The sequence below is a fragment of the Perca fluviatilis genome, chromosome 5 (genome assembly GCF_010015445.1).
Source record: "Perca fluviatilis chromosome 5, GENO_Pfluv_1.0, whole genome shotgun sequence".
NCBI classification, from domain to species: domain Eukaryota; kingdom Metazoa; phylum Chordata; class Actinopteri; order Perciformes; family Percidae; genus Perca; species Perca fluviatilis.
In genome coordinates, this window is record NC_053116.1 from 41,503,083 (window position 1) to 41,527,695 (window position 24,613).

The 24,613-nt window shown below is 40.0% G+C and overlaps 2 protein-coding genes across 3 annotated transcripts in view; both read right to left on the bottom strand.

Annotated features, from left to right (window-relative positions):
* Positions 1-24,613, bottom strand: part of LOC120558615 — a 411,267-nt gene that overhangs the window by 207,003 nt on the left and 179,651 nt on the right. The gene's annotated exons all lie outside the window — the stretch shown is intronic.
* On the bottom strand, positions 13,903-19,207 carry LOC120558618. Its single transcript, XM_039799679.1, has 3 exons — positions 18,478-19,207; positions 14,545-14,731; positions 13,903-14,373 (listed from the first exon to the last, which is right to left on the bottom strand). The coding sequence occupies exons 1-3, from the start codon at positions 18,765-18,767 to the stop codon at positions 13,933-13,935; spliced, it is 918 nt and encodes a 305-aa protein (XP_039655613.1). The 5' UTR covers positions 18,768-19,207; the 3' UTR covers positions 13,903-13,932.

Here is a 24,613-nt window from a genome sequence, read left to right on the forward strand (position 1 = left end):
CTCAAGTAAAGTGGTAACATTTTTATTTGTCATTAAGATATCATGGATAAGACTTGCTGTCATGACAACATTATGACAGTGTAACAAATACACTCTTTGACCTCAAGTAAAGTGGTACCAATTGTATTTGTCATTAAGATATCATAGATAAGACTTGCTTTCATGACAACATTATGACAGTGTAACAAATACATTCTTTGACCTCAAGTAAAGTGGTACCAATTGTATTTGTCATTAAGATATCATGGATAAGACTTGCTGTCATGACAACATTATGACAGTGTAACTAATACATATTTTGACCTCAAGTAAAGTGGTACCAATTGTATTTGTCATTAAGATATAATGGATAAGACTTGTTGTCATGACAACATTATGACAGTGTAACTAATACATATTTTGACCTCAAGTAAAGTGGTACCAATTGTATTTGTCATTAAGATATCATGGATAAGACTTGCTGTCATTACCACATTATGACAGTGTAACGAAAACATTCTTTGACCTCAAGTAAAGTGGTAACATTTGTATTCGTCATTAAGATATCATGGATAAGACTTGCTGTCATTACCACATTATGACAGTGTAACAAATACATTCTTTGACCTCAAGTAAAGTGGTATTAATATACACAGAAATATGGCATACATACAGATAAACTAACTGAAAAAATAAAGTGTGCACACAAAAGAAACCCTTTTCAGTTCTATGAGCTCAATTGTTCTTTGATGACAAGAGTTCAGAGATGTTCAACATTGGGTCCCATATGAGTTTGGTTTCCGTTTGTCCTTCCACCATGAAGAATGAATCAAGGGAAATCCACCTAGGTTCAGAGTCTCAAAATAATTTCTCTCAATTACTATTCAGTAATAAAATCAATTGCTTAGGCTACAATGAAAATAAAATGAGGTCATATTTCAGTTAACCCCTATTGAAATATCTAAACCTCAATTCAGTTTGTACAACCGTTCTTACATTTCTTCTCTTAGGTATCAAACATATATAAATCCCTCTCATGTACCAAAAGCACATTTATATTAAAGGGGTGATAGAATGATTATATAGGGTATTTCACACTGTTCCTTATGGTCTCCTAATGGGGTATGTAACATTGCTTGGGCTGAAAATGGCCTGGTTGATATTTTATTGGCCCTTATGCATCCCTGTGTTTTGGCCCTATTTGTAACAAGAGCTTTTCTTCCAAATATGGTATGGTCATGAATATTTAGATGAGCTGCGCGGTGATTGGTTGAGCGACTTGCCATATGCACACATTAGAGACGCGCGCTGATTGGTTGAGCAAATCCCCAATACACATACATTAGAGAAGCGACAGAATCTCATATTCCAGACACTGCAATGTTTCATTACCAAATTCACTTCTGAGACTTTTTTAAGCAAGAAATCAACTATATAAAGCTGAAATATGGGCCGTTTTACAAAAATTGATGGCTAATTGCAAATCGAACTTTAGGAGCTCCACACAGTCTGACGAGATAGCGACAGCCTGCTGGGCTCCATACCCAGGGAAAAGTCACCCTTTGTGTATACTGCATACGGGGCTCCGCGGCCAGCTGCCGGCATAGGGTAAACGTACCCATTAAGCCCACCAAAATCTGAGTTCAGTTATTTTTCCTACCTACTGACATAGTTCATCTGCTGCTATCGGTGACTTAAACATCCACATGGACTCCCCCACATGCAAGCCCTCATCAGAATTCAAAATTTTACTGGATAACTTCTCTCTCACCCAACATGTCACATTCCCCACCCATGAAAAGGTCACATCCTCGACCTGGTCTGCTCCACCAACCAACCAGTGCTCGACCTCCATCCATGCCTCTTTCCCCTCTTGATCACAAACTGATACCGGTTCACCATCCCTTCTCCAACCCCACCCCCGCCTCCTCAGAGAAATCACCTTCCGCAACCTCAAATCTATCAATCCCCACCATCTCTCTGACCTGCTCTCCACCACTCTCCACCTGGACTCAACCCTCACCTCACCCGATGACCTCACAGACCACCTCAACTCCACCTTGTCTACCTCCCTCAACACCCTGGCCCCCTCAAAACAAAACTCGTCACTTTTAACACCTCTTCACCCTGGTACACACGCGCTCCGGAAAAGAAATGAAACAAACTGGCCGCCAACCAGGAACGTCTGACAAAGAAATCATCCCTCACAGTCCATCATGAAGCCTATAAATCCCATCTCATCGCCTACAAAGATGCCCTCATTGCTGCCAAATCTGCCTACCTCTCCACCATCCTCACCGACCCCTGCCAAAGCCCCAGAACCCTCTTCTCCACATTGAACAACCTCATCAAGCCTCGGACCAAGTGCCTCCTTACCTCTACTCCGGATCTCTGCAACTCATTCCTCCACTTTTTCACTGACAAAATCAATCTCATTTACAAATCCCTATCCCCTGTATCTGACCTTCCAGGATCTACTCCAGCACCTACCTTGGACCCTCCTCTCTCCATCCCTCCAGACCTCCCGACCCCTCCTCCACACTTCCTCCTCTCCCAGTTTAACCCAGTCACTCCTCCTGAAATCTCCAAACTCATCAGCTCTTCCAAACCCACTACCTGCTCCCTTGACCCCCTCCCTACTCCACTTCTGAAGTCCTGCCTCCGGTCCTATGCCCCTACCTCACTAACCTCTTCAACTCCTCACTGTCCCTTGGAACTGTCCCCTCTGCTTTCAAAACTGCCGCTGTCACCCCAATCCTTAAAAACCTGGTCTGGATCCCTCCTCTCTCAACAACTACCGCCCAATATCCAACCTCCCCTTTTCTGTCTAAAAACCCTGGAACACATAGTCGCCTCACAACTACAAACCCATCTTCTTGCCAATAACCTATTCGAACCTCTCCAATCTGGTTTTCGCCCCATACACAGCACAGAAACCGCTCTCCTCAAAGTCCTCAACGACCTCCTCACCTTTGCTGACACCGGTTCCCTCAACATCCTCATCCTCCTCGACCTGAGTGCAGCCTCGATACTGTGAGCCATAACATCCTGCTCACCAGACTCAAAGACCTCGGTATCGACGGTACTGCACTCAGCTGGCTCCACTCCTACCTTTCCAACAGATCCCATTTCATCTCTCCTCCACAACCACACCTCTGCCACAGCCACAGTCACTCAAGGTGTTCCCCAAGGCTCCGTGCTGGCCCCTCCTCTTCATCATCTACATCCTCCCTCTTGGTCAGATACTCCGCCACTTCAACCTGGACTTCCACTGCTATGCTGACGACACCCAGATCTACCTCAGCACCAAATCCCCCCACAATCCTCCCCTCTCCCACATCAACTCCTGTCTGTCAGCTATTAAAACCTGGATGCAACACAACTTCCTCAAACTCAACAGCGACAAAACAGAATTCCTTCTGATCGGCTCCAAATCCACACTCAGCAAAACCAATAACCCCACTCTCACCATCGACGGCACCATTGTCTCCCCATCTCCCCAGGCCCGCAACCTTGGCGTTATCTTTGATTCCACCCTCTCCCTTCAGCCTCACATCCGTCAAGTCATTAAAACCTCCTTCTTTCACCTCCGCAACATCGCCAAAATCAGACCCTCTCTCACACCCCCCGCTGCTGAAAGACTCATTCACGCCTTCATCTCCTCCCGACTGGACTACTGCAACTCACTTCTCCTCGGCATCAGCTCTACCAACATCAACCGACTCCAACTGGTCCAGAACTCAGCCGCCCGCCTCATTACCTGCTCCAAATCCTGGCACCACATCACTCCAGTCCTAAAACAACTCCACTGGCTTCCCATTTCCCACCGGATCACCTACAAAATCCTGGTCCTCACCTATAAAGCCCTCCACCATCTGGCCCCCTCATACCTCACTGACCTCCTCTCCCCTTACCAACCCTCACGGTCCCTCAGATCCACCTCAGCCGGTCTCCTCTCCATCCAAAAGTCCAACCTGCGCTGTTTTGGGGAACAGAGCCTTCTCCAGAGCAGCTCCCAGGCTCTGGAACTCCCTCCCCCAAGAGATCCGCACCTCTGAGTCCCTCACCATCTTCCAGTCCCGCCTCAAGACCCATCTCTTCACCTCAGCCTACCCATAGTCCACCTGCCCCCCTCCCTTTTTCATCTGTATCTTGTTTTGTTCTACTTGTTTTGTTATGTTTTTATAATCTACCCTGCCCTGTAAAGCGACTTTGAGTCCATGAAAAGCGCTATATAAATTCAATTTATTATTATTATTATTATTATTATAGTTTATTAACATAATCATTTCTTAAAATGTAAGATTAATCTCTCATTTGAAAATACATTTATTTATTTGTCTATGTTTTATCATATAAAATAAAGATATTTTATGAATAAAGTCAAAAGTCTGGCATGGGCTTAATTGGTACCGTGGCACCATTTAAGCCCACATGTGTTCCAAATAAGCCCACAACAAAAATGACTGACAAAATATAAGTAATTATTACTTTATAGTTAGTGAAAACACCAAATATTTATTCAATAATATGTCTTACATTAACAAGTATCTAAACAATTCATTTCATGTTATGTTTGGCTTGCTTTAGCCAATTTGTCAATTGAACCAATAACGACCATCATCAAACCACAAACATGACTTGAAGAGCAGCTTGTGAAAAAAGATATGACTACAATTATTATTCTGATAAGTTACATTCATAGGTTTTATTTATTTTTTTTAATGTTCATAATATAACAATTTTAAAAGTAGTAAAAACCCTGACACTAAGTCATTAACCTGTCTTACATTAACATTTACGTTACATTATATTAAGTATTTAAAAAAAAGTTTGTTGGCATGCTTTTGCCAACTCATCATCACCTGCACTAATAATATTTTAACATCAGATATCAAACATGACTTGCAAAACAGCTCATAAAGTACAGCATTTTGATTTCTTGGTGGTTTGCCAGGTGAAAAGGGTTAGCCCGGCAAAGTATGAACCTCTGACATGCCTGATGATTTTAGGACAACTGCTGTAATTCTTCCTTTTTGATGTCATTTTTCTCACTGTAAACAAATGATTATACAAATTAGGTTACATAACAATACTTCTGGCCAGTGTGTGATCTGTGATGTACTCTTGTTAATGACGTCAGTAAGGTAAAAGAACATCAAAGTCACAGGATTACAGTAAAAATGACAAAATTACAACTCTTTACATCGGAAATTCCTATCAAACTCATAATTTCAGGAATTTCCTATTGAAACACATTAGATGGGCTTAAATGGAACATACTGTGCTTAAATGGTTCTACAGTGACTACCGGGGAAATAAAGATGATATGTTAACACCAAAATGAAATAAATTTATAAAGATATGCCTGGAGCCTAAATATGTTGTAAACGTCCCATCATAGTTGTCTCTCTGTTGCCAAACTTTCAGAATTATCAAGGTATTTTCATTCAAAGTTCACTGTACCATTTAAGCCCACCTTGAAAAAAAGGCATTTAAAAAAAATATTTAGCCCACCCAAACCATTTATTGTGTCTTAATTTGTATATTGATGTAAAATGAATCAGAAAACATTTAGGGTACATACTTAACATTTTTAATCCTTCGGCAGTGTATCTATCAGTATGGTGATATTTTGACCTTGTGATTAGCTCGCTACGCTAACTAGCAAAACCCATCTTTCCAAATTAAATCAAATAGTACAAATTGGCAAAGAACTACTTGATAATACACAACAATCAAATCATTAATCTCTCAATTTCCATAATATGAATGTACTTACCAAGTTAGTGGATGTAAATAGTTGAAAATAGATTCCTTCTGAGGGGTCCCAAAACACCAAAGTTTTGAGGCGACTTTATGTGAGCCTCCTTGAGACTGCACTGATGTGGGCTGGCATATCTCAACATTGACAAATGTGATTGGTTCTCAACAAAAACTGATGTGTAATTAAGAACTTGTTAGATTAGATGAAATAATGAGTAGCGTAAGACAGCCACCTCTTTTTTTTTTTAAATTGACTTCAAAGTTGCAAGTGGGCTTAAATGGTGCCGGGGCTTAATGGGTACGTTTACCCTAACTATATCTATAAATAATACATTTACGGTTTTCATTACAATGGGGAAATACCGCGCTAGCGATTTGATTTTAAGGCATTTTGATGAACGGAGGCTCTTTTGTAGGACAAGCAGCTGCTTGCTATATGTCCCATTCATTACAATGGGGAAATACCGCAGCTAGCTAGCTACACTTTCGCAACAAAATTATATTTACAGTTTGAATTTCGCTCCCGCACTTATATAACACCATTCCCCAATGTCTTATAAAGCTAACCGTTGTGGCCCGATTTGATTTTAAGGCATTTTTATGACACGCGGGTGACGTCTTTGTAGGAGACGAACAGCTGCTTGCTATATGTCCCATTCATTACAATGGGGGAAATACCGCAGCTTGCTCACTTCGCATAACTAAAGTATATTTACAGTTTGAATTTCGTCACGGCATGAATATTACAGGTTCCTCAAGGTCTTACAAAGCTTAGCTAACACTTGTCCGATTTCGGTTTCAATTGAATGTTTTTTGTGAATGTCAGAGTTAGGGAGGAGGCTAGCTGCTCTCATTGATGGACTCCATCTCACCGCGCGCTCTATCAATGAGACTCGCGGACAAGAGGCGTTTATTTCCCGATTGTTTGTTTAAATAACTCAACACACATACCCATTATAAGATTAACTGGAACCCCCGCGGGCTGCGCGTAAAAGATTGCGCGCGCGTAACAAGCTCGCTGACACTGCGCGGTCAGGGTGGCGATGTAGCAACGCAGGCAGCACCAACACCGGCACTAAACTCCGACACACAGTCAGAGAAAATTTGCAATTAGCCATCCATTTTCATAAAGCGGCCCATATTTGAGCTTTATATGGTTGATTTCTCGCATAAAAAAGTTTCAGAAGTGAATTTTGTAATGGAATAGCAGAGATCTGCGTGACCTAGCTAGATTCAGAAAACTACCTGTTCTCAGGTCAGTTGTGTAGCCTATGTAAATATTGGGGCGTGACCGTTCTCTTAAGGTTCCGGATTTTGAGATGCTTGCGCAAGCAACTAAGCTTTGTTGGGATTCGCCCGTTTTCAGCGGCAGTTTCAAAATATGAGATTTTCATAGTAAAGGGGTGTCAATGGGATTTTGAGCTTCTATGTATGTCCTATTTACCCACCGAACTGTCGTTATTCAACTATGACAGGGTAAAATCGGTTTTGCATTCTATCACCCCTTTAATAGGCAACCTTTATACAAACAATGCATTTCTAATTCAAGTTGTATGGAACCTTAGTAACATTAACACTATCCTAAATATAATTGCATAAATTGCATGTAAACATCTCTCAAATTGTATTATTTTCCCATAACTTAAGCTACAGTGTTGTAATCTAGAGGCATTAAGACTTGCATGCTTATTTATCCCTCCCTGTAACTGTAGAAAGAATGCACTAAAAATTAGCCTCTTTAAGTTAGCTACTTCACCATAAACTCCAGTTAAACAGTTAAACTCACAATTTGTACTAACATTCATTCAACAAAATACCCACAGCTAGCAATAGTGTTGAAAAGCAACATTATACTTTCCATAACCAATAGATATAATCATTAGCCTTTTCACAGGCAATATGCAGTAGCTAGTCTGCTAGCCTTTTGTGGCTAATTACCCTATTAGCATATGAATACAGCACCTTAGCTAACCCGTTAGCTTAATGCTATTAGCACCGATTAGCATGGATGCTAGCAAACTCTAGTGTTAAGGAGTGACTCACCATTTTACTGCCTATAACTCCATGACGATAGCTGATTCAGGCACAGCTCTCTTTCGCTCTATTTACAACAAGGTATAGCCAGTATTAGACAGTATTTAGTATGTAGAATTGATTTATTTCACTAACTGGCGTTCTTTTTTATCTTACTGAGTGAATAATGGCAGCCTCCTACATTCTGATGCAGGCGCCAAAAGGGATGTGAGGAGACGTAAATCTGATTGGTCAGCTCACGGACCCAAGTTCACCCATTGGCTTATTTACAAGCCCATCAAAGTATTTGGTAAAGAGGAGGATGCTGCCGTCACTCAGTAAGATAGTAAGAACGCCAGTTAGTGAAATAAATCAATTCTACATACTAAATACTATCTAATACTGGCTATACCTTGTTGTAAATAGAGTGAAAGAGAGCTGTGCCTGAATCAACTATCGTCACGGAGTTATAGGCAGCAAAATGGTGAGTCACTCCTTAACACTAGAGTTTGCTAGCATCCATGCTAATCGGTGCTAATAGCATTAAGCTAACGGGTTAGCTAAGGTGCTGTATTCATATACTAATAGGGTAATTAGCCACAGAAGGCTAGCAGACCTACTGCATATTGCCTGTGAAAAGGCTAATGATTATATCTATTGGTTATGGAAAGTATAATGTTGCTTTTCAACACTATTGCTAGCTGTGGGTATTTTGTTGAATGAATGTTAGTACAAATTGTGAGTTTAACTGTTTAACTGGAGTTTATGGTGAAGTAGCTAACTTAAAGAGGCTAATTTTTAGTGCATTCTTTCTACAGTTACAGGGAGAGATAAATAAGCAAGCAAGTCTTAATGCCTCTAGATTACAACACTGTAGCTTAAGTTATGGGAAAATAATACAATTTGAGAGATGTTTACATGCAATTTATGCAATTATATTTAGGATAGTGTTAATGTTACTAAGGTTCCATACAACTTGAATAAGAAATGCATTGTTTGTATAAAGGTTGCCTATTAATATAAATGTGCTTTTGGTACATGAAAGGGATTTATATACGTTTGATACCTAAGAAGAAATTTAAGAACGGTTGTACAAACTGAATAGAGGTTTAGATATTTCAATAGGGGTTAACTGAAATATGACCTCATTTTATTTTCATTGTAGCCTAAGCAATTGATTTTATTACTGAATAGTAATTGAGAGAAATGTTTTGGCCTTATCTACAGGTGGAGGAGGTGAAAAGGCTACGCAGGGGAGGCCCAGTCCACAGAGGGATATTGAATCACATCGATTCTTCACATCCCAGAGACTTCCAGGGTTTAGAGATTCCCAGTTCAGGATCGAGACTCTGAACCTAGGTGGATTTCCCTTGATTCATTCTTCATGGTGGAAGGACAAACGGAAACCAAACTCATATGGGACCCAATGTTGAACATCTCTGAACTCTTGTCATCAAAGAACAATTGAGGGTTTCTTTTGTGTGCACACTTTATTTTTTTCAGTTAGTTTATCTGTATGTATGCCATATTTCTGTGTATATTAATACCACTTTACTTGAGGTCAAAAAATATATTTGTTACACTGTCATAATGTGGTAATGACAGCAAGTCTTATTTATGATATCTTAATGACAAACACAAATGTTACCACTTTACTTGAGGTCAAAGAATGTTTTTGTTACACTGTCATAATGTTGTCATGACAGCAAGTCTTATCCATGATATCTTAATGACAAATACAATTGGTACCACTTTACTTGAGGTCAAAATATGTATTAGTTACACTGTCATAATGTTGGCATGACAGCAAGTCTTATCTATGATATTTTAATGACAAATACAATTGGTACCACTTTACTTGAGGTCAAAGAATGTATTTGTTACACTGTCATAATGTGGTAATGACAGCAAGTCTTATCTATGATATCTTAATGACAAATACAAATGTTACCACTTTACTTGAGGTCAAAGAATGTTTTCGTTACACTGTCATAATGTTGTCATGACAGCAAGTCTTATCTATGATATCTTAATGACAAATACAATTGGTACCACTTTACTTGAGGTCAAAATATTTATTAGTTACACTGTCATAATGTTGTCATGACAGCAAGTCCTATCAATGATATCTTAATGACAAATACAATTGGTACCACTACTTGAGGTCAAAATATTTATTAGTTACACTGTCATAACAGTGTCATGAGACCCAGTTTTGTGAAATTTCCTGTCAGACATCTATCTGAAAAAGTGCTAGAATTGGTCTCTAATCTTGCACATCTAATTATAATAATCATTAGGTCAAAATGTCATGAATACAAAAAGAGGTGAATTTCTGCTTATGTCAAGTTGTCATGACAAAGACATCCTCTGGTAATGTCATCCTGGTTAATGTCAAGTTGTCATTACAAAGACATCCCAAACTAATTTAATGTCAACTTGTCTGACCAAGACAACTTCTGGTAATATCACTTTGATTAATGTCAGTGTCATAATCAAGACAAATTTAATGTCAAGTTGCCATGACCAAGACAACTTCTGGTAATATCACTTTGATTAATGTCAAGTTGTCATAATCAAGACAAGCCCAACAATGTCAACTTGTCATGACAAAAACCGAATGACACTTAATGACAGAAGTCATAAACGTTTATGACTTGTTTATAAGGTTTATGACACATTCATGACAGTGTCATGTCATAGTTATGACAGTGTCATGTCATGGTTATGTCGGTACTGTCAAGTAAAGTGTTACCCACATTTGTATGCATTTGACACAGAAATGTATCATGATGTCATTTCCTTACAATTTCAAAGCAAAGGCTTTCACATGAACACACCCATGAACCAGTTGGTTAAACACAGCCACCAGGTATGCAAACACATGATTGCTAAATTGTAGACACACCAATCGGGTTTAAGCACTATATAAAATGCAGCAGGTAAATTCACCTGCCTTCAACCAAAATGGAAGGAGTCAGAAGAAGAAGACTGAGAGTGAGAGGGGGAATCCACAGAGGAGGAGAAGGGGGTAGAGGAAAAGGAAAAGGCCCAGCCAGAGGTAGAGGCAGAGGGAGATGGAGAGGAAGACCTGAAGCCGGAGAATATGCTCAAAGAAGAAGAGGACCAAATTTATCAAATGAAAGTCGCGCAACACTAGTGGACCATGTTGTGAACCACGGATTGACGCTGAGGGAGACTGGACTAAGAGTTCAGCCAAATCTTAGTAGATATACAGCGGCATCTGTCATAAGGACATTTCAATAAGGAAACAGGTAAAAGAAAATCTGTCTACAATTATAGTAATCAGCTGCTCATTGTATGCACCATATCAGCACTTTTGATACCCCTCCCAGTGACATTTGAGGATTGAGGGTCGAGAACGACAAGGAGGAAGGGGGCCCATATTCACGCGAGGGTTTACGATCTCAGGCCCCAGGCTCAGGTACCCCTCATTGAGGCCCCAGACTCAGGTACCCCTCATTCAGGCCATGGAGGACCCCTGAGACCAAGTCGATGCCCCAGCTGTGCAAGGATGGATTCGACATTCAAGCTGGTTGTCTTGCCAATGAGGATATCGCCTGTGATGTTGATGAAATTCTCTGGCCAGATCCTGCTAAATGAAGAGATAATGTCTAGAATTTTCTGTACTTTTTCAGATCATTTTTTTTGTTTGTTGTTGTTTTTCTGTGATTGTAACCTGTACTGGATACCGTATGTTATGTTTGTCTTTTGTTTGCTGAGCTAACAGTGTTATGTACACTACTGTAGTGGCATGAAAACTTGTGATTCTCCATGTTGACTGATTTGGGTATATGGAAGGAAATAAATTATATTTTCATAAAACCATACAAATTTCATTCAAATTATATTGGAAAATGTAATACTCAGCCTGTTATTAAAGGAAAATTCCGGCGCAAAATGAACCTAGATGTTATTAACAGATGTGTACCCACTCGATCGTTCTCTGGGACATGCTTTAATGCTAATCAAATGTGTTTGTAGCTTGAAAAAAGCTAACGCGGACCGCTGATTACCTTACAACGCTAGTATTCGGGTCAAGGGGGAAAGTAAAAACAAATCACTATTTATACCACTAAAAAGGCTCAAAATATCACCAAACTTCAACTGTACCATAATGAGGGTCCTTAAATGTTAACCAAAGCATTAAAAACGTTGTAAGTACACAGACAGTTTATTGAAAAGATAGATTATAAAAAACACTTTTATATTTTTTTTAGATTATATTATTTTACATGCGACCGGCATCTTGAAAACCAGTCATGACTTACAGCTGATGATGCAAACTAAACTGTGCTCCGAAAACTGGCATTGTAAGCTAATGAGCGCTTTGCGCTTGCTTGTTTCAAGCTACAAACACATTTGATTAGCATGAAAACATGTCCCAGAGAATAATCGATGGGGGTATACATGTTATTAAAGGGATACTTCACCGATTTAGCATTCAGCTTTGTATCAGTAGAAACCGATAGTATTTCTGAATGACCGTGCCTCCCTCCCTCATGTCCCCCTGAGACGAGAGATTTCTGCACATGGGGCCTGGAAAAAATCTTCCGATGACGTAAAATGACGATTTTTGCGTCATTGGAAGATTTTTGGGCCAGAGGCAAAGGACTACAGCCAGTAGTAGGATCTACTTCCGTATGTTTTCAACACGCCCACAGGGGTTGGACTGCCGAGTCTGGCCGAGGTATTCCGAATGAAAACGACTGTCAGCCATCTTGAATCTTCGCTAAACGAGCTCTCGGTTTTCAGCAGAAAAACATTTACAGCAATTATCTGCATTCAAACTACCGGTGTGTACCACCGGGATATATCGGTACAGATCGGAGAATATGGAGGAAAAGCTTATTACAGACGCAATACTCGGCACACTACGTGAACTTCGGCTGCACGGAGACCAGCGGTGTCGCTCAATGCCGCTAGCCGGCTAGGGGACATCCTCATCGGCTAGGTGGAAAGCTAACGCTAGCTGTCCACCTGTCCCATCCATCCTGCTTGCAAGTGTCTGCTCATTAAACAACAAGCTGGACTACATCCTCCTTCATCGAAACTCCCAACGTGAGTTCAGTGACTGCTGTGTTTTTGTTGGAAACATGCCTGAACAACAGTGTACCGGAACCGGGACTATCCAGCTTGTGACTGTTAAATGCCGACCATTCGACATTCCACGCTAATTCACGCCTGTGTTTATACTCTGTGTTTAGCTACACCAATGCTAGTATGCATTAGCTGAACTTTACGGATCCTGCTTGCAAGTGTCCGCTCATTTAGACCAAAAACTGGACTACATCCAACTTCAACGACACACCCAACGTGAGTTCAGAGACTGCCGTGTTTTTGTTGTTGTGGAAATCTGCCTGAATAGTGTACCGGACTGTCCAGCTACCAGGCCTGGATTTGGTGTTTTTCATCCATATAAGACCAAAACACATTTTCTGGCTTTTCTCGGCCTAGAAGGCACCAATTTCAATTTTGTTTTCCACATTTCTACTACATAAGTGACCCAATTTAAAGATATATTCAGCTTTCCAGCGGTGAAATATTCCTTTAACCCCTAGGTTTGTTTTGCGCCGGAATTGTCCTTTAATATGTACTACACTACTCAGGCTTCACTATGAGCATGTGCTTGTTGTTACACGTTCTGTCCACTAGAGGGACTTTAAACATTAGCCTCGAAGGGAACCTACGTCAGTGCATAGTCCTGACAAGCCGCTTTGTTTACATTCATTTTCGACCACCACGAGCACACAGCAACAAACGCAAATCAACACAGAACCCTGTAATAAAACAGTATACATTTCATTACAAGTCTAGTAAAAGTTGTGTAGGCTCTGTTGTAAAAACGGACGGTGCTACCAAATGCTATAGAATTTTTTGCTATTCAAATTATATACAACTTTTGTAATGTGTTCCAACAGTAATTATTGCGAGAGCAAGCAAAGTGAGTTCACATGGTATAAGAGGCACATTTTTTTAAATGAAGCAAATGCAACAAACCTTAATCAGTGGTGATGTGCCTTCTTCGCCTGAGCTTCCTCCGTCATCCTGAAAAGACATTTCACACTGTAACATTTTTGGAAACCCCATACCAGCCTGTGTTGAAGAAATTGAACACATACATACACTCAATAGCCAGTTTATTAGGAACACCTAGCTAAAACGAATGCATGGTGGCAACATTAAGTTGCTGTAGGACCTTGTCATGACTGTGAAAACTCCAGAAGAGCAGAAGTCTCTAGTGGCCTTGAGATCTACCTCTTCACAGTTTGGGCTGGGTGGTCCTGGTGGTGGTGGTTGTTGTTGAGAAAGTATGCGTTGAGTGAATTCCTTCATCACTTCTTCAACAGCATCAAAACATTCTGTCCATTTTTGCTCATCTATTTTTTTCTTGACTTCATCAGTCAACCTTTCTTTTGCTGTTGTCATCCAAATCTCTTTCACTACATTTTTCTCCTCTTCCAAAATCAGTTTGTCATACAGCACTCTTCTGTCACAACACCTGGGACATCGTTTACAACATCTCCTCCAATTAAACGATGACATTAGGGCTGCCACCAATATTATAGAGAGGAGCACAGGGAAGCCAATTATCTGAAAAGGGAGCATTAAATATGATTGTATTATCACAGCATTAGTGTTTTTGCAGTAGTTTCATGATGATACACAGGGTGATCAGTAAGAATGAGACCACAGTAAAACATTATGATAACTAAAGATGTAACACAGACTAACATGATGTGTTTAAAGTAAGAAAGCACTCACCTTGGAATGGTTTTTCAGTTCGGCGATGATTGTGCGTTCCTCAGCTGTAAGGTTGTTTTTGTCTTTGCAGGCTAACTGTGCCTGTTGTTCAGATTGATCACTCTGACAGCAAACATACCAGTCTCCATCGATTAACACAGAGGTAACCCACAGCAGACCAACTAAAGCTCGTATATTTCCAGATTCTCTGAAAGATACAAAAAACATAGATAAGCTTACACAGTCATCTTATGTATGTATCATAGTGTTTTTAGCTAATTCACAACACTAGTAGGGCTTTTGGTTAAGAAATAAAAATACAAATTAACATTATTAAAAATAAGAGAGAGATGAAATAAAATGGAATGAAATGAAAATTTCCAGTTTCTGTTGGAATTTCTTTCTTTCTTTCTTCTGTTCTTTGAACTGTTTGCCAAAGATCACAAATACAATGTAACAGCGAAATAAATGGTTAATGTTGAAGGTAGATGGGAGAGTAGCCTTGAGCAGGTATTAACACTCAAGGTGAGGCAAAGGTGATGTGAAAAAATGATGGGCTTTATTATCAATGACCCAAGTAAGGTCCATTAGAAAAAAATGACAATAAAAAGAATTAACAAAATTAAGGAAAGTAACCAAAAAGCACTTTCAAAAAAGATAAAATTCAAATTGACTTAAGTCAAAACAATCAAAAGTATAAATACACCACTATTCGCTATAGTAGACCTTAAATCAGGTTTAACGTGGAGATCCTCCAGCAGACTTACGTCCTACTACCTTCACGATATACTCCAGCTCTCCCCTCCTGAGCAAACACATGGCCACCCTATATAGCCTGACGCGCCACCCCTCAAATTGGAACATACCAACCTGTAAAACTCAGGGGTGGCTCAGGTGAGTAGGCCCGTAATGGCTTCATACAGCACACATAAATATACAACAATCTAAATAGATACAACATATAATTTATACAATAGGTATTCCATTAACCACAGCCACAAGGTATCTTGTTGGCTGTAAAATATAATACACCACAAGTCATGTTTGTGACAATCTATAGCTTTTAAACAAACTATGATAAATGCATTTAGCTAAGCCTATCAAATAGTAAATCACCGCGACCAATAGATGTTAAAAATTTGTGCACAAAACTACGGGATTAATACAGGGGAATTCAATAAATGACAGACAATATAAAACCAGTATAAATAACCGGACATAGACAGTCAAACAAACATGTACAAGCAACATTCTTCACTCAGTCTTTGAGATTAAAACAGGTAGCGCATTCGCTACCGTGGACGCAGCCATGCCCCGCGTCACATGGTTGTATAGATCTGTGGTTCTGTGTTAAAATGAACGAGGAATGCTTACCTCGCGTGAGGACTCTTGTGTGTCCCTGTGTGTGTAACAAGTATAGTGTGCAAGTGCTGGCAATGAGCCTTTTACTAATTCCTGTTAAAATAACAATGAAATGCTGAGTTATTGACTTTAGACCAGGTTTTTGTTGGTCAGTGGCGCGATCACTTCCCGCTGCCTCAAGATAACAATACTCCCAGAATGCACCTGAACACACCTCCCTGTAAGACCAGCGCGCCAGAATGAACCTGAACACACCTCCCTGTAAGACCAGCACACCCATGGGCCACAGATGGGTGCAGGTGCATTTGTTATTTAAACGACGTGGGCGCTGGACGTGAAACTGACAACTGGTGCAAGACAGGGTCCAAAGAGTTTACTGTCTTGGGACAACAAACCTTCTCAGAGACCGAATGTACAGTTAGTCATTTTGATCTGGAACATATAATCTACATAATCAAAACTCAAACTGGGAAGCTGCTGCTTTAGTCGTCTCATTAAAAGAGACATAATTATGTTCTCTCTGGATTTAAATGTTCACAAGTTAATAGCTTAACATTATCACCATCAGGGGCGGTTCTACATTTAATGACGCCCTGGGCGAGACCCCCTCCGAGCGCCCCCCCCCATTTTCTTTTTTTTTTAAGGTGCACAATCTCTACCTCCAACATTGCCAAAAGACACAATATATTATAAATATTCGAAATAGCACAAATCCTGTGAAGACACACTAAAGAAAATGTAATTATTACACTATAGCACTAAGAACAGAAAACCCAAACTACAACTAAAACCTGACCTTTCTGAAAAATGGGAAATACCAGTGTTGCAGCAGCACAATATCAGACACATAGCACACACAGAATATAAATGAAATAATAGGATACAATATACATGAAATAATAATAGGATAGAATATAAGAACAAATAATTTTAAATATACACAAGTTGGAAATAAAACTGTACAACTGTTTAACTAGTATTGATAAAGCTGTACCCGTCCTTGCTCTCCCCTGAATATGTATACCAACTCCTAAAACTACTAACGCCATGTAATGAGTAAGCAAGAATTAGTTAGAGTTGACATATTAAATACTTCAACAAAGTGCCATTTATTAATACACTAAAACTGTATGCTCCTAATGAATCATAAAACAAGCTATATATATATATATATATATATATATATATATATATATATATATATATATTTTTTTTTTTTTTTTCGCTGCCTAAGCAGATAGAAAAGCATAAATTCTCGTTAAGAAAGTTTGCATAATGTGCAATGTTTATATAGGCTTTAATGCAATCATACAGTAAAGCATGCCTACTTTTGATTGTTGTAGTGTTATCATCAACAGTTTGTCCACCACTCAGTTTTATCAAGGGCCAAAGTGTTTTAAGGGGAGTTGTGGTTACCGCAGGATGAAGCCTCACTCCCTCATCTCTGTCCCTCTCCTCCGCCAGCTGGGCTGCGGTACTGTAAAACACGCTTGAGTCTCCTCCCCACTGTGCAGACACCAGCACCACTATCAGCCACGGGAGCTGATGAAGGTCCTGCTACTGCCGAAAACATGTCTTTTCGCCTTTTTCTTTTATTTGAGCCGCTTGGGTAACTTTGTTTCATTTTGGCGTTTAGACCATATGACATAAAAGAAAGGTTTAGACTCGTCTTGCTCCGTCTCTGTGTACTTCCCAGTTCTTCTGTCACTTTGTTTATCTTTCACGCTGTGGTGCACTGTTACGGACTAGCCCACTTCATTGTGAAAGTAGGGGGTGTTGACCTCTATCAGCAAGCAGGGCGCCTGCAGCTGCTGGAGGCGCTGATCTGCCAATTGCCCACACAGTGAAATTATAGAAAACAGAAATACTCTTCGCGGTGCAGAGGATTTATTTTTTTTGTAAGTTCTCGTGCCGCCCCCCATGTGACATGAAAAAATGCCGCCCCGGGCGGCTGTCCGGTTCGCCCGTGCCAAAAACCGCCACTGATCATCATTAACGGTAACTGTGTATTCTTTCCAACCTGGACTCTCTGTCTCCATGTTTGTGTGTCTGAGTGTCTGATGGAACAACAATCTGTGAAACTGGTCCAGTATTAAACCAGAAAAGGAAACAGGGAACAGGAAAAAAAAAATGGCCGCAGGTGGGGCAGGTGTGGTCACAGCTCTCCTACTATACACTCTGTTTGTTGGTTTCATAACTTCTAAAGTTGATTTAGTCGTCAAATATGCTGACAACAAGCAACAACTCTTCTTCCACGGAAAAATGTGTTTCAGCAATATGGATCTTCTCTACAAACAAACAAACAATAACGCCGAGCCAAACATTAGCTATGGAAAACACCTTCTGGCTGTGACTCTTATCTATCCTGCTCTCTACAAACAAAGACGGAAAAATACCAAGACTACTTCACGCCTACAATGGAACAATGCACTGATCATCACAATCTGTTTGATATTATCTGGTGACATACATCAATGCCCAGGCCCGCATCACGCTACACCGGAGGAGAGGCTTGTGGAGGAGCACACTGCCACAATCCTACAGGTATGTCCGTTATATGATGCGCTACAGCATAGTCCTATACATTCTAACCTTTGCTGTCCGTCGTCTTTGCTTGGTGCTGCCGCGGATGGGACGCTGGGGAGCCGTGCTGGTGCTGTGGCGGAGGTGGTGGATCGACGTGTGCGGGTTTCTCGTGCCGGTGTTGGCATCGGTGGAGTGCCTGTGGCCTCCGGTGTCGGCGTGGGTGGAGTGCGCCGTGTCCTCCTGGGATCACGGGGAGCGGGCCAGGGAGATGGCTTTGTGGGGTCGTTGGATGGATCCTGTGTTTTTTCGGGTCCTTCTGCGACCACTTCGGGAACTTGTGCCTCACGCGTCCCCATAGTGACGCAGAGTGTAAACAGAAAACGACTAAATTCAGGGATTGCGAAGAACAGGAAGTGGGAGGTATTTCAGACTGTCAATCATTCGAGAATAGTGTGGGACCCTAAGGCTAAAACAAAGGGCCTTCTGGGAGGTCATCTAAACATTAGAAGTATACTGTCTAAAAGTGAGCAAATACAGCATCTGTTACTGGATTCAAACCTTGACTTCCTATGTTTATCTGAAACCTGGCTTAATCAAAATGCTCCATTAGCAGCTCTGAATGTTCCTGGTTATAACATCTACAGGAAAGACAGGGAGGGATCAAAAAAAGGGGGAGGAGTGGTGGTTTATATAAAAAGCACATTAGAGTGTCACAAGATCCAGTGGTCAAATTGTACAACATTAGAATGTTTAGGTCTTAATATCAGCCTTTCACCACAAATGTCCTTTGTCCTTGTTGTAATTTACAGGCCTCCCTCGGCAGATAACGGCTTTTATGAAAACTTTGAGAAGCTCTTAAAAGAAAGCAATCTCAATAAAGAAATTTTAATTATGGGCGATTTTAACATCAACTGGGAAGATAAACTCTGTAGAAAAAAGCTCAAACTAATTACAGACAGGTTTGATCTAACACAAGTTATCTGTGGGCCAACAAGAATAACAAACTCTACCAAGACGCAAATCGATCTCATATTTACCAACAGACCAGAAAGAATTGTAAAATCATTCAATATGTTAACAGGCCTATCAGATCACAATCTAACCCTGGTCAATAGGAAGCTTAACAAAAACGCGCTTTCCTTTGCGTGCTAGTGGAATAAAAGAAACTATTGCAATCCCCAAAAGTAAAATTCAAAACTTTATAGCTGCAGTTAACCAAATTCAATGGGATGAAATTTTGCCTTTGGTTGATTATGAAAAAGACAGCCAAATATTTTTAAAAACGCTTGAGAAAACTATTAAAGAATTCTCACGAAAAATTAAGGACAAACAACACAAAAACACTGTACCCTGGATAAACCCAGGCATCATAAAACTCATGAAAATGCGAGACCAAGCCCTAAAAATAGCAAATAAAACTAAACTGACTCATGACAGAGGACGTTTTACTATGTTAAGAAATAAGGTTGTAAGAACATTAAGACAAGCAAAGGCAGATTTCTTTCTCACTATAATCGAAAAATCTAATGGAAATGCTAAAATAATATGGAACCAGCTAAGAAAAATGACAGGTGATCGCCCCAAAGAACAAAATACTATAGAAATTAAATTAAATGACCAACTAACAAATAATATTGAGGTTGTAGCGGAGGCGTTCAATCACTATTTTATTGATTCTGTAGCTAACATAGCAAGCTGTTTTGCACCTGAGAATATATATACTCCTCCAATAGACGCTTGTCAATCAGTTTTCAGTTTAAGAAACATCACAGTATCTGAGGTATCAAAGACCATTAAATCACTCAAATCCTCAAGATGCAAAGATATTTTTGGTATGGATACAGTGATGCTCAAGGAGCTTAGTACATCAATCACATGCTCCATTACCAAAATTATCAATCTCTCTATATCACAAAATATGTTCCCAAGCAAGTGGAAATCAGCTATTGTTGCTCCTATTTTCAAAAGTGGAGATCCCCATTCCATGTCAAACTATAGACCTATCAGTGTATTGCCCACAGTGTCTAAGATTGCAGAGAAACTGATAGCAAAACAAATTATTAACCATCTAAATACCTCGCCCAATGCTCTCCACCCTATGCAGTTTGGCTTTAGAGCAAACTACTCCACCGAGACTGCGACTTGCTTTTTTACTGAAAACATCAGAGCTCTGTTGGACAGAGGTGGGGTTGTTGGTGCTGTGTTCCTTGATCTCAAGAAGGCCTTTGACACCGTCAATCATAAAATCTTGTTGTCAAAACTACGGCGTTTCAATTTCTCCTTAAATGCGCTTAAATGGATTGAGTCCTATCTCACTGACCGCTTCCAACATGTCCGAGTCCAGTCATATAAGTCAGAGGCCCTCGGTCTGACCCCTGGTCTCCCTCAAGGATCAAATTTAGGACCATTGTTGTTCTCACTTTATATTAATGACCTCCCGTCCGTCTGTTCTGATTGTTCTGTGCAGATGTATGCTGATGACACCGTAATCTATGTTCATGGTAGTAATATCCCTCAGGTGGCTGAGAAGCTCACTAACACCATGCTTAATATTACAGCTTGGTTACAACAATCCTGCCTGCAGTTGAACACATCAAAAACAGTAGCAATGTTCTTCAGCAAGTCCCACAGAAACCTTAATGTTGAGCCGGTTGTTTTAGTGTCAGGAGAAAGGTTGCAGATCGTGTCTGAATACAGATATCTGGGGGTATCAATTGATTCTAAGTTGTCATTTACATCACATGTTAAACAGGTCTGTAATCGAATCAAATTCAACCTCAGTAATTTTAGATACATTCGCCATCAAATGTCTACACAGGCAGCAAAAATGTACATGCACTCGATGATCTTCTCACATATCACTTACTGTTTACCCATTTGGTCACAAGCTAGTGTAATATCTCTGAAACCTCTGCAATCACTTTACAAACAAACTGTTAAAATCCTGGACAAAAAACCAAACACTTCTCATCATTGTCCAATATTACAAAAATACAGATTTCTTAACTGGGAAAATATGGTTAAATATTCAAATCTATGTCTTGTCTATAAAATTATTCACGGTTTATCATCCCCTCCTCTACACCAGTTTGTCAACATCAGAACAGCCGATCACAGTAGAACTAGAGGTGCAGCGAGGGGAGATTGTATCATTCCATTCAGGAAAAGTGTATTTGGCCATACTTCCTTCTCTGTTCGAGCTGCTACAGAGTGGAACCTCACCCCCATAACCATCAGAAATCTAAACACTTACAGTACATTCAAGATCCAGCTAAAGAAATGGCTCATTGATAATCAGAACTGTCAACATTACCATTAACTCCTTGACCTACTCACGCTGCCCCCTGTTGGCTTTTTGACCCTGTGTATGTATATGTGTTTGTGTCTTTGTCTAATGTTTGTCTGATTGTGGTCTGTTGTGCTCCTATTGTACATTTTTGCCTTAATAGTACCTTTTATCAAATGTCTTAAATGTTATACTGTTATGTAAATGCGTAATTTTATATTCTTTTAGGGTGACTTTTTTACCATCTGTCTAGAGACTGCAGATGAAAAATAGCCTTCTGGCTAACTCTGGCATATTGACAGAAATGTTTATTAATATGCACTGTTTCTGTAATAAACTAAATAAAAAAAAAAAAAGAACCAAGCTGTAATGTAACCCTACAGGACTAATGTTCAGCAGCAGTTAGCGTCCACTAAAAGTTCAGTTTTTGCCGCTGACAGACTCAGAATATTCCACATCCCTTTCCTACATTTCACTCTCTCTTTTCTCTCTCCCACACACACTCATCCACCCACATGTACAGCACATGTATTATGGGATACAGGCAATTGACTCCCAGACAACACACTATGGAGGAAATATTTGGCTTTTCAATTTCAATTTAACATTGGCTTTTAATTTGGATTTAATATTTGGCTTTTCAATTTCAATTTAACATTGGCTTTTAATTTGGATTTAATATTTGGCTTTATGATTTCGATTTAACATTGGCTTTTAATTTGGACTTGATAAATGTAAATGAGGAGGCGTGGCCCAAAGACTGGTGGGAGGGTCTGAAATGAAAGGGGTGCAGAGGCACCTTATGAACAGCAGGGGGAGCTGACGTTTGGGGAGCACACTGTTGAGCATCTGTCTGCAGCTTCACCACCAGGCTGGCTTGGCCTCTTGTTTCACATGATAGAAAATGATGATGTAGGCTAAACACAAACGCAACAACAGTGAAGTTTTCATGTAGGCCTAGTTACTATAATTTTCTATAATTTTTAAACTTTTTCGTTCATTTGATTTCCGATTTTGAAACGATATCCAAATTTGAACCTGAATGCAGTACGCAGATCGGGGTTGGGCTAAATGTGGGCCGCGGAGCTAAACGTTTGACTCCGCACGGGCGCCATCTAGTGGCGGAGATCAGGCCGCACATTGAAAACCCTTATCTTAAATGTAAATACCAGCCTACATAATAATAGTATTAATAATACATACTATTCGACATTTTTGTCTCACCTTGTGAATAAAATAATGGTAATACATTTTCATATATACATATATATATCAATTTATACATGTGTCCTCTAGAAAGGAAACAGACTGGTTGTTATAGGCACAATAACAATGCAAGATGTAAAAAAGATCAGAATCTGATTTTAAGTATACTCATTTAACAAAAATGGAGAATGACTGCAAAACCACCTCTACAACATTGATGGATGTGTGTACAATAATACTGCTTTGAACAATACCTGATACTTCAGAAACAGATTCTGAATACCTAAATTTTTTGGAAGGACCACTTCCAAATCCTGAAATAAGTGGAGGGATTCTGCTTTAGTCTGCAAGCAATAGTTGACTACAAGACTAATTAATCACATGACTTCTCACCTGTTGCCGTCTTTGCTCTCGTCACCTTTTTCTGTCCTGCAATCGGTCTTCTTCAGGCCTTGGTGATTTAATGACAACATACATTCACTATGAAAACATTCATGTTGGTCTGTTGCAAAACTGTTTTTTTTGTGATGTGATATTGAGGGAACTTACGGCATGGGGAAGTTCTGCAGGAGAACAAGACACCACTATCTCCGAATTTGCAGCATGTTTTCCTTTGAAGAAGGAAATGCAGGACGATTTAAATATGTTTAAAAAAATAACACCTTGTATACCAGGCACGGCGTTATGGGTGGGCCTGACGGGCCTAGGCCCACCCACTTTTCAACAGGCCCACCCAAAACATTTCCTCAAAAAACATTAATTAATTAATATATTATAATTTGGTGAAGAATTATTAAAAATTGGCAAATAATCTCATAATTTGTGCAAAAATTGTCTAAATGTTTAGTTTTCAAAAACAATTAAAAAAAATGTTCTTGTCTAATTTTATGTTTCTGAGAAAGTTCAGCAGACAGTGAGGTTCGGATCGGATGTAGCTTGTAGGTATGCTAGGCTAGCTCCCAGTGATCTGAGAGTGTGAAAATCATTTCCAGTAAAGGACAAGGTTGCAACAGTCGTTGTTTAGGTACCTTAAACGTGCACAAACGGTCTCAGAGACATCGCTGCAACCAGGAGATGAAGGAGAGCTGAGATCCACAACGCCTAGCACATCTTTGTCTCCGCCACCACAGGATGCTAGCGCGGATAGCGCGGATAGCGCGGCCATTGCGGCTAGCGCGGTTAGCTCGACCAGCGCCGGTGCTAGTGCCTTTGCCTTTGCCTCTGCCTCGCGAGTGGATGATATAGTCCCTATGGATATAGCCCTGTGGATCTGTCTTCCGTGGATGAGCCCACAACTCAACCAGTGCTAAAGTATCCGGTTACTTCTTCTGCTTTAGGGAGTTTAATTGTGTAGGACCGCCAGAGGATAACAGTAAGGTATTTGAAGGCTTCTCTGCCTGTATTGTATTATGTCGTTATATGAGATATATGGATTAAAATAATCAATTCATAACCCGCTACAGAGCTGCAGGCGCAATTCTTTTTCTATAACAGCTTGATACTGTTGTCAAGTTGTTGTTCCCTCATGGTTTTCTCTTGTTATGGCCAAAAATGCTTTAGGGCTATTAATGCGATTTATTTATTTTTGTTAAACATGTTTATAACATGAATCATCACACTAAAGTAAGGAAATAACTTGAGTCTTGTTTTACATGACAGATGACGTTGTCAATGAACAAGTTCTGTGGGAGTATTGATTGAAACTGTCGG

Excerpts from the sequence above, each read along its gene's own strand:
- LOC120558618 (XM_039799679.1), bottom strand. The coding sequence starts at position 18,767 with ATGGGGACGCGTGAGGCACAAGTTCCCGAAGTGGTCGCAGAAGGACCC. Across the intron at positions 14,732-18,477 it reads AAAGACGACGGACAGCAAAG|AGAATCTGGAAATATACGAG; the intron begins GTTAGAATGTAT and ends TGTATCTTTCAG. Across the intron at positions 14,374-14,544 it reads AACTGAAAAACCATTCCAAG|ATAATTGGCTTCCCTGTGCT; the intron begins GTGAGTGCTTTC and ends CTCCCTTTTCAG.